This window comes from Esox lucius, chromosome 13, assembly GCF_011004845.1.
Source record: "Esox lucius isolate fEsoLuc1 chromosome 13, fEsoLuc1.pri, whole genome shotgun sequence".
In the NCBI taxonomy this organism is placed as follows: domain Eukaryota; kingdom Metazoa; phylum Chordata; class Actinopteri; order Esociformes; family Esocidae; genus Esox; species Esox lucius.
This window is the reverse complement of record NC_047581.1, coordinates 17,271,521-17,281,310: the sequence shown is the minus strand read 5'-3', so window position 1 is coordinate 17,281,310 and position 9,790 is coordinate 17,271,521. Positions and strand designations below refer to the sequence as shown.

The following is a 9,790-nucleotide window of genomic DNA, read 5'->3' as shown; positions in this document are numbered from 1 at the left end:
TATATTTATCATAACTAAGATCACAAATCAGCAAGGTAATGTGACAGTAGTGTTATCACTTGACCATAGGCTCTCCACATAACCACAAAGTTCTAAGTATACATGTTAAATTTTGTGTTAACCCAATTTCCACAAAGACAGTGGGATCCCACATGGAAATAACCTATATAAACATATATGTTTAAATATAGGTTTTGATATATGTTTTTAATATATGTGACATATATAAAATTGGCCGTTTTCCTATATTATATGTACATATATACACATATATGTACATATATGGGTACATATATGTACCTATATAGGTACATATATGCACGTATATATGTGTGCATATATGTACACATATATGCACATATGTGTACATATATACGGGCTTATATGTACCTATATAGGTACATATATGCACGTATATATGTACCCATATATGCACATATGTGTACATATATGGGTACATATATACGTGCATACATGTACCTATATAGGTACATATATGCAAGTATATATGGGTGCATATATGCATGTATATATGCACCTATATGTTTACCTATATATTAGTAAAATTATTAAAATCCATAGCTACTATGCAAAATAAATAAAAGCCCAAAATGTAGAAATGTACATTTATTTATTTACTTAAGAACAATCAAATAGAACAAGAACAAAAACAAGACAAAAAACTGAATAGAAAAAAAAAACTATTTATCTTGTTGATCTTCTCAGCTCCGTGAGCTTTGAATTGATAGATATGCCTATCTGCCCTCGGCTGGCTGCCGGCCACTTCTTCAATGTAGCTTCTAGAGAAGACAAAAATAATTAGACAGTATAATAATAATATAGTGCTTCATCAGGAACCCAAAGTGCTTACAGTACAGCTGCGACTGGAGACATATTTTGGATAAAGGGCTGACCATAATAAAAAATGTGTCATGTAAACACGTCAATTGGAAGATTCTGATTGGATTCTGCTAAATCTGAAAGAAATTCTGATTGGAAACATCACCCCCCCTTTTTGGGGGGGGGGCATTGTTCTTTCATATGCACACGTCCGTCATGGGAACTGCATTGTTAACAGTCACACAGTCAATCATGTGCATCCAAAGCAGAGAAAATTCATGGATAGGAAAAATGTTCCACTCTCGAGTTTTTTGTTTAGCTTAAAACACAGGTGAAGTACAACTTCTGCAGTTGTTTTATGGAAATTAAGACCGCTCTGCGGATGTCAAAATGCTATTATTCTGAATAAGGCTTGGTGCATGTTTATGCACGTCATGATTAGATTATTTGTTTCCATGTAAACAGATTCAGATATTCTAATCCCTCAAATTTTTTATCTGATGTAAGAAACTTTGCACATGTAAACATATCTAGTTGTCAATGGGCTGCACTTTTATAGCATTTTCCTGCACCCCCAAAATACATTACAATGTCCTCCCATTGACCCATTCACACACACATTCCACCCGCGAGCTGCCATGCTAGGTTTACTCGAAGTGCAATAAGATCAAGCAATAAAATCAAGCAAATCAATAACCGGTATAGACAAAATAAGGCACAAACACAGGACAGAGGGGATTAAGGTGAAGGAGGGGTGAATATGATTATTTAAGAACACTTCAGACGACAACAATATGCCATGAGGTTATTTGCAACACTATATGTTCTACAAAATAGAGGACTACACACCTTACAGTGCAATACCCCAGCAATGTGGCTTTAGAAGAGGAAAGGTAGGATCAAGAAGTCAGAAAGCGATGAATTAGTATTAAAGGTGCCAAGCAGATACAGTAACAATAATTGGTGCTCTACTTTATGCAGTCTCCATTGATGCCTAATAAATTTTGTTACAAGTAGGCTATGGTTAAAGTGGTGAACTTATAAAGTCTTAAAAGTTTGGTTTTCCCTTCTCAATGCATTATGCATTTACTCACCAATAATGGCTGCCTTTTTAATTTGGTCAAGTGCGACCAGCTGGTCCCCATCCCCTCTGGTTGGCTTCCCACCTTAAAGTAATATTTCAAAATTATTATGAAAGGGGTGTAAAATGAAGGTGGAGAAAGCAAGAGTTTTTTTTATATACACATCATGTTTTCTTGAGGTGCAAGGAAATACAAAAATGCCAAGTAAAAAAGCGATGGTATGCCCGCACACACATAATTTATTCCACAGAATATGACTGTTTTTTTTTTTCAAGGACAGAAGAGATTAGGAACATGTTGTTTTGTACCATTCAGGTTGCTTTTCAGCAAAGTCTCCAAATCAAAGGTGCCCAGCAGGAGATTCCGCACCATGGCAGTAGCAGAGGGGGCAAGGCGGGCTGCTTTCCACGCTTCTGCCTGGCAAAACACCCCAGAGCCCTTTATAACTTCCATCTGAAAAATAATTTCACATCACAATATACATTTATTGGCAATTTTTAGAAACTTTTTCATGTTTCATATTGATTCTTATGCTTAGCTTCCCAATAGTTAATAGGTTTTTATGTATAAATGCAGATTAATGATATGTATAAATGCAGATGAATGATAAAGAAATGAAACAAATTAATCACTGCCCAAAACGTTATTAAAGGAGAGAAGGAGGAGGACAGGGTGGGGGGAAAGGAGGAGGTTGGATGGAGAGTAGGGAAGGAGAAAAGACAGTGGGTGGAGAGGAGTGAAGGGGGGCAGGAGGAGAGGATGATTGTCACTTATAACACTAATTGGCTCCTACAAAGCACACAGTTTATACCCATCCTTACTACATAATATGTTATTCACCTGTGTTTTCGCTGAGGTCTCAGCTGTTGCTGCAGTCTTGTTAGAGAAGAAAAACATTGTTAAACTCTTCAACAATTTTATAAATATGGGGCAAGTAAATTACATATTACCACTAACTATCCCAACATAAAAATCCCTATAGCTCAGTTGGAGCCTTAAGTAAAATCTGAGGTATAAAAGGGTTACACACACCTGTGGTGTCTCTCGAAAGCGCTCAGTCACCATGGGACTCTCTTTAAAGGGCTCGGTGTCCTCTGGGCTCTGTCTCCTCTCTGGAGTCTTAGAGAAGAAAGAAACATAGTCAAACTCAACAATTTCTATTCATCCAAGCAAGCCACTATAGATTCTTATTTACAGGGGGGGGCTTGAAAAACATTAAACATGCCAATAAATTAAAGTTACATGCAAAAGTAATCAGCCAAACATAATAAAAATCCATATAGCTCTGTTTGAGTAACAAGTAAAATAAATAAATAAATAAAAATGCAAGGGGGTTACTCACCGGTTGCATTTCTCCAAAAGTCGAGAAGGAGGAATCTAGATCCTCCACAGGAGTCCTTCCAGTCTTCTTCATAGAAGAAAAATATAGTTATTCTCTTAAATAAATTAAAGTGTAAATACATAAAAAATTAACACTATCAATCAGCCCAACATCACAAGTCTCTCCAGTTCTGCTTGAGAAACAATTTTAAAAAGCAATGAAAATCAGAGGAACTTACCTTTTGAGCAATAATGGCGATGTCACTTTTCATTTGAGGGATTTCTAGAAAGAGGTTATATAAATAAAAAACTATAATTACAACCACTAGATCAAAATAGCACCCAGCAACTCAGTGCCCTTACTCTTCGAAAGACATTTCCTGCAGGTGTGAACTCAAGCTAAAACCCTCCAAAGCCCATTGATAAGGCTCTGCATAGGAAACCTGGTTGTGAACGCAATTTTCTTTCTCCAATTTCTCCCAAATTCTAATTCCCCAGGGTTTTTTTCTGGAGCCGATTGCCTTCTTGAGCCGTTGAAGGCAGAAAAGCATCATTTATTCTCATGAACTGTATGTTCTCTAGGCCATGACTTTTGTTAACCCTCTACAAATTCCTCCAGAAAGAGACAAATAAATATAAATCTAATTTGAATCTTATCAACGGCTATATGAGCACACACACTACCTCACCAGCTAACAACATATTTTGCCAAACACGTGTTTCAGCCCATAACATTTCTAAGTTTACACTTCTCTGCCACCGCAATATCCATCTCCAGAAAAAACCTTGCTAATAAATATAAAAATTAGGAATACTTACGATTGATGATAATGTCTTTCAGACGTGCATTTTCATTTTTAAGAGAATGGACTTCATTTCTCAACTCCTGCAAATTTCTTTGCATTTGGTCAAGTTTCCTTCTCTCCCACATCTGTTCATCCAGGTGTTTTCTAAATTCAGCAGCTGTCTACGAGAAAGAGACAGAGAGAAGAACAACAGCTAATTGTTATATAACTTATTTTGTAAATGGTTGATTCTGATTGGCTGGGAGGATGTCACGAGAGGTGTAAGAGGAAGGTGGCAAGAAGTCTAGGGCAGAAGTCCCTCCACTTGGCTATATGTAACTGGTTGTCTGGCCTCCTGGTGGTTATTCCTTACTTAAAACATGAAACTTCCTCATCTTGTATGTCATGTAATGTATGTATGTAATACACCACACAATGGATGTCATCATTTAGGCTACCTTTTTCTTAGAGGGTGGTACTATGTCCTCTTCATCCCCAATACGCTCCTCCTCTTCGCTGGCCCGCTGGGAGGGAGAGAGAAAGTGAGAGGACAAAGTTGCCTACTGTGCCGGTGTCATACCTTGTTACAGCTACTGGTAATGCACTTTATTATAAAAGTCTTACTTATCTTTACTGTATTGCAATGTAACAACACACACTGGATGCAGACTGGTAGTGTACCTTGTTCTTTGAAGGCCTGTCATGATGCGCCTCATCCTCCTCCTCCTCCTTCTCCTCCTCCTCCTCGTGGTTGTATTTTGAAGGACATCTCTTTTTATTGTCAACCTTGACAGAGAGAAACAGACTGACTTTTAGCCCAACTCTTATTAACTTACGTTACACCACCTTGCACATACATCTTGTCAACAAAGCACATGAAATCATCATAGATGACACAATTACAAACCTACACACATGCCTACACATTAAGAAACAAGAGAGAGAGGGGGAGATCATTTAAGTAAAGCACCAATTGGTGCAGTCAGTTACCCTTTTCTTTGAAGCCTTCTCAGTCTGCCCCTGATCACGGTACTCCATCTCGATCCCACGCAGTTTAATTTGGAGAGTTTTTTCAAATTCTGGTGCAATAAAATTAAAATGTTATCATGAACTGCAAACGTTTGTCTAATCATGCTTAACGTTACCAAATCTAACATTAGTCCCAATTGGACTTCGCTTACATTAGCAAATTATGTAGCTAACATGAGCCAGAAAGCGAAGCTATTGCTAACCAGGGACCTAGCAAGATCCATTTTAGACTTCTTTAAGAGCGAGAAAAAACATTAAATGTGGTATGTAACTACATAACGTCAGATAACGTTAGCATGTAACATACTTGCCACGTCAATAATTCTTGCTCGGTGCACCGGCCAGGGTTGGCGGCCTTTTCGCCATTCCACCAGCTTCTCGTTTTTTTCAGTCCTTTCAAGAAATGTTTTTACTGAAAAATTCCGGACACAGTCGAGAGCCAAAATACTATGGGCCCCTCTATCCTCACCCTCAGTCCATTCAAGTAGGACATAGCGGATCTCCAACGCTGATATCGCCATTTTTACGCCCAGCCGTTATCTTTCGGCGCGAAAGATAGTGTGCTGGGCCGCATGCGGATGACGTCATCAACTACGCGACGCTGTAGCGGCTGATCGGTGGCAGCAGAGTGGAGAAATGCAATTTAGACGCAATTAAAGAAAAGCAATAGATATGGATCCAGTACGTTACAAAAGGTACCTCGTTGACGACGAAGCACCCGTTCCAGAAAGAACAAAGAGAAGACGTAAACGAAAGTAAGTCTTGTAACAAAACGTACTAGAAGCTAGCTAGCTAAATTAGCCAGCTAACAAAGCTACCAGCTACAGATCATTTCCTATATCATGTAAACGCATGTGGCATAATTCCCCTTAATGTATGTTAAGTATGTTTGTATAAAGGTAAAATGTATCTTTCCATGTCCACTGTACCTTTCCATGTCCAAAGTAAATAAATAAAGAAAACTGTTCAAGTTGGAACTCTAGCCAGGAAAATATTTCACTTTGTGTGTTTTGAATCTACAGTCTTAAAGGTTTCACCTCATGAATGGAATTTACCTGCTTGGACTTAATCAATCAGTCATATCAATCCTATTATATTGAGTGATGCATGAAGTGTTTTAACATTACCACAACATTTTTGTTAGGGACATTTCTGAAGATATGGGTGATGATGAAGAAGCTGTGGCCTCTTCTTCTACAACTCAGTAAGTAGAAAACACGCACACCAAATTAAATACCAAATAAAAAAACCTACATATTTCTTGCTGAATGATTTTTATTTTTATTTTAGGTATCTCACCCAAGAGGACAACCAAGATGACCCGGTGTCTACTGCTTCTGATGACACAGTAAGTGGCTAAAAATGGCAAAAATATTAAAGTTAGGTGTTTTTTGTTTTGTTCGTGCATGTGCATGCACACTAGTTAATGTAAATCATCATAGATAATTCCACAACCCAATTCTTCCTGATGTTGCTTAAAGTGTCAGAAAAATATACATGTGGACAAAAGGGGGCATAAAATTAATTTGGAGAAGACTGTTAAAAAAAATAAACAAAGACACTTGAGCCTTCAAATGCAAGTGGTTACCAACCACATGAAATGGTACATTTGTATGAGTCTGTGCAAATTTGGGATTGCTAATCCAATGTTTTAAATTCACAGATGAACCAACCCATACCTGGCCCTAGCTCTTCACCTGGGGAGCCAGTAGAGGAACATCTAGAAGACCCCACAAGTCCAACTTTAGACCAGAAACCAACAAAAGAACAGGTGGAACTCCTGCTGCTGGCATTAAAACTCAAACATGGATTAACAAATAGAGCCTTGGAGGACATCATGCATCTTATCAACTTTATTGCTGGTCCTGGTGGGGAATTGGTTAGTGGCTCAAAGTACCTTTTCTACAAAGCATTTGATTCAGTGAAAGACATATTAGAAGTACATTATGTGTGCAAGAGTTGCAAGGTAAGCATGCAGGAAGGTCCCTTTAATGTCAAGTGCCCAGTCTGTGACCAGGACACATCAAAAGCGCATGCACAAAAAGACCAGTGTTTTTTGTACTTGCCACTAAAATACCAAATTAAAAAACTGCTTGAGGACCACCAATTAGGGAAACACCTGAAACACCGCTTTGAGAAGAAGGATGCCTCCATCAAAGATATATATGATGGACATTTATACAAAAAACGATCACCCCTTGCATCACCAGACAGCATATCACTGACTTTCAACTGTGATGGAGTGCCAGTGCACAAATCAAACACAAAAAGTTTGTGGCCAATTTTGTGTACTATTAATGAACTGCCAATACAGCTACGTGCAAAACATGTTATGCTTTGTGGCCTGTGGTTTGGTCAAAACAAACCAAATATGAACACTTACATGAAACCATTTGTCGATGAATGCATAGAGTTGTACTCTAATGGTCTTATATGGGAAAGTGAAAGTGGGGAAATTGTCACAAGTAAAGTACTGCTTACTACCATGGTGGCAGATTCAGTTGCTCGGCCACTGATTCAGAACTTTAAACAGTTTAATGGTGAGTTTGGGTGTTCTTTTTGTATGCAGAAAGGAACAAGTGTGCTAAAACGCAGGGGGCGTGTAAGGGCTTATCCCTATGAAAAAGCAGAGTTGAGGAATCCCTCCCAGACTGATGATCTGGTGGAAGAGGCTCTTGCTGGAAACCCCACTAAGGGAGTGAAAGGGCCTAGTATTTTGTCTTGTCTACCTGATTTTAATATCATTGATGGCTGTGTTCCAGATTATATGCACAGTGTGCTGCTGGGTGTAGCAAGAAGCATCACCACGCTGTGGTTTCATTCTGAAAACAACCAATCGCCATGGTATATCGGACACTCAACAGAACAGATTGATGACATTTGAACTTCTATTAAACCCCCCTGTAATGTTTCCCGTGTCCCTCGCTCAGTGAAAGAGAAAAAGTTCTGGAAGGCACACGAGTGGAACATGTGGTTGTTTTATTACAGCATACCAACATTGAAAGGGGTCTTACCTGAAAAATATCTGAAGCACTGGTTTAAGTTGGTAAAGGGGGTTTCTCTTCTACTCGGTGAGAATATATCACCACTGCACATATCAGAATCTGAGGGGTTGCTAACAGAGTTTGTTCAGGAAATGGAGACCCTTTATGGGATCAATAATGTCACTTTCAATGTACATTTGTGCCTTCATCTGCCCAATACTGTGAGGAACTGGGGTCCCCTCTGGGCACAGTCTGCATTTGTGTTTGAGTCATACAATGGGATCATTTTAGATATGATAAAGAGCAGCCAGGGAGTTTCTCTGCAGATAATGAAAACAGTTTGGCTACAGGTTGCATTTCCATCATTTTCCCAAAAAACCATGGTGGCAGCTTCTGATGATTACTTAGCTCTCTTAGAGTCTTTTTCAGTTGAGAAAAAAATGGTGCAGGAAGTAAGTCGCTGTCATGGTGTTACATCTCTGGGTAGGCCTAAAATTTGTATGATCAGAAATGATGATTTTCTGGCCTTGAACAGCATCAGCAACCTTGAAAATAGAGTCACTGTGAAGTATTTTTGCAGAGTAGTGGTTAATCTTGAAATAGTTCATTCACAAAACTACTCGCGTACTTTTCGGAGAAACTCGTACACTGTCATTCTTTCTGATCGAGAGGAAAGTATTTTCTCTGTGAAGACATTCATTGTCTGTGATCTGGGGCAGGGGGAGACATGTTATGCAGTGGGGAAGTACTACCAAAAAGTGAAACAGGACATCTGCGGTCAATTTAAGAATCCTTGTTATTACGTCCCTGTAAGGAAATGTCTGGGGCCTTTAGTTGCTATACAAGCATCTCAGATAAAAGAAAAGTGTCTGTTTGTTAAAACTGTGAACAGAAATGTTGACATTGTCTTCAAATTCATTAACCACAGTGAAATGCTCAGATAGATGTGGGATGATGATGATTACCTGAATGTATATTCTATGTACTTTTCTTTTGTTAGTTTTTTTGCTACATTCAGACTGTAATGACCTTTCAGCCATATTCTGGAAAATGCATTAAGACAATACAGAAAACATTGCATTTGGTGGATGTAACGGTGAATGTGTGGATGTGTATGAGCTGTAATGTGAATCTGGAAGAGACTTGAAATTGGAAAAAAGGCTTGATTGACAAAAATAAAAAAAACACAAACCATTTTGTTATACATTTCCTTCTTTTCCACTATTGACCTTGTAAATGTTTCAGGAAAACGTGTAGACATCATAGCTTTCCATCTCCTCTCACTTAAGTGCCATAGTTAAATTCCATAACATGCCAATTAGATGTGATACCCATTTCACGTGTTCGCACATACATAAGTTCTAGCATAATTTTTTTTAGTTATTTCTTAGTTATTGCCTTGATAATAGAAAATATGAGCTAGGCATCATGTATGACAGTTTCCAAAGTGAGATATGAGCTACAAAATGACCAGATCTTGCCATGAGCTAGGAGACGTATCTTGTATGTACATATAGGGCTTATATGTGGATATAAAGAAGCAATACAGGAGACCTATATGGCCTGTATATGCACATATATGCACCTCAATTTTGCCTATATGTGGCATATACACGCATATATGCAGCATATATATTATCATATATGTGCATATATGCAGCATATATGCAGCATATATGTGCATATAGACTGCATATAGGTTACATATATGCGCATATATCCTCATATAGGTTCTTTCCATGTGGGATAG

At 38.3% G+C, this 9,790-nt stretch overlaps 2 protein-coding genes across 2 annotated transcripts; one reads left to right on the top strand and one right to left on the bottom strand.

The window, feature by feature from the left end:
- Positions 1-1,885: 1,885 nt before the first annotated feature.
- Positions 1,886-4,944, bottom strand: LOC114839308 (unconventional myosin-X-like). Its single transcript, XM_034296502.1, has 10 exons — positions 4,939-4,944; positions 4,709-4,813; positions 4,486-4,551; positions 4,062-4,209; positions 3,482-3,525; positions 3,265-3,330; positions 2,955-3,041; positions 2,763-2,798; positions 2,231-2,375; positions 1,886-2,006 (listed from the first exon to the last, which is right to left on the bottom strand). Exons 1-10 carry the CDS (start codon positions 4,942-4,944, stop codon positions 1,927-1,929), a joined length of 783 nt encoding a protein of 260 aa, XP_034152393.1. The 3' UTR covers positions 1,886-1,926.
- A 442-nt stretch (positions 4,945-5,386) lies between these two features.
- On the top strand, positions 5,387-9,173 carry LOC114839378. The gene is made up of 4 exons (XM_034296729.1): positions 5,387-5,811; positions 6,201-6,260; positions 6,347-6,404; positions 6,720-9,173. Exons 1-4 carry the CDS (start codon positions 5,729-5,731, stop codon positions 7,938-7,940), a joined length of 1,422 nt encoding a protein of 473 aa, XP_034152620.1. The 5' UTR covers positions 5,387-5,728; the 3' UTR covers positions 7,941-9,173.
- The last annotated feature ends 617 nt before the right edge of the window (positions 9,174-9,790 follow it).

Coding starts and splice junctions, on each gene's coding strand:
- LOC114839378 (XM_034296729.1), top strand. CDS start 5,729: ATGGATCCAGTACGTTACAAAAGGTACCTCGTTGACGACGAAGCACCC. Junction 5,812..6,200: donor AAGAGAAGACGTAAACGAAA/GTAAGTCTTGTA, acceptor CATTTTTGTTAG/GGACATTTCTGAAGATATGG. Junction 6,261..6,346: donor GCCTCTTCTTCTACAACTCA/GTAAGTAGAAAA, acceptor TTTTTATTTTAG/GTATCTCACCCAAGAGGACA.
- LOC114839308 (XM_034296502.1), bottom strand. Junction 3,526..4,061: donor GAAAGACATTATCATCAATC/GTAAGTATTCCT, acceptor ACCTCTTTCTAG/AAATCCCTCAAATGAAAAGT. Junction 2,376..2,762: donor AGACCTCAGCGAAAACACAG/GTGAATAACATA, acceptor ATTATTTTTCAG/ATGGAAGTTATAAAGGGCTC.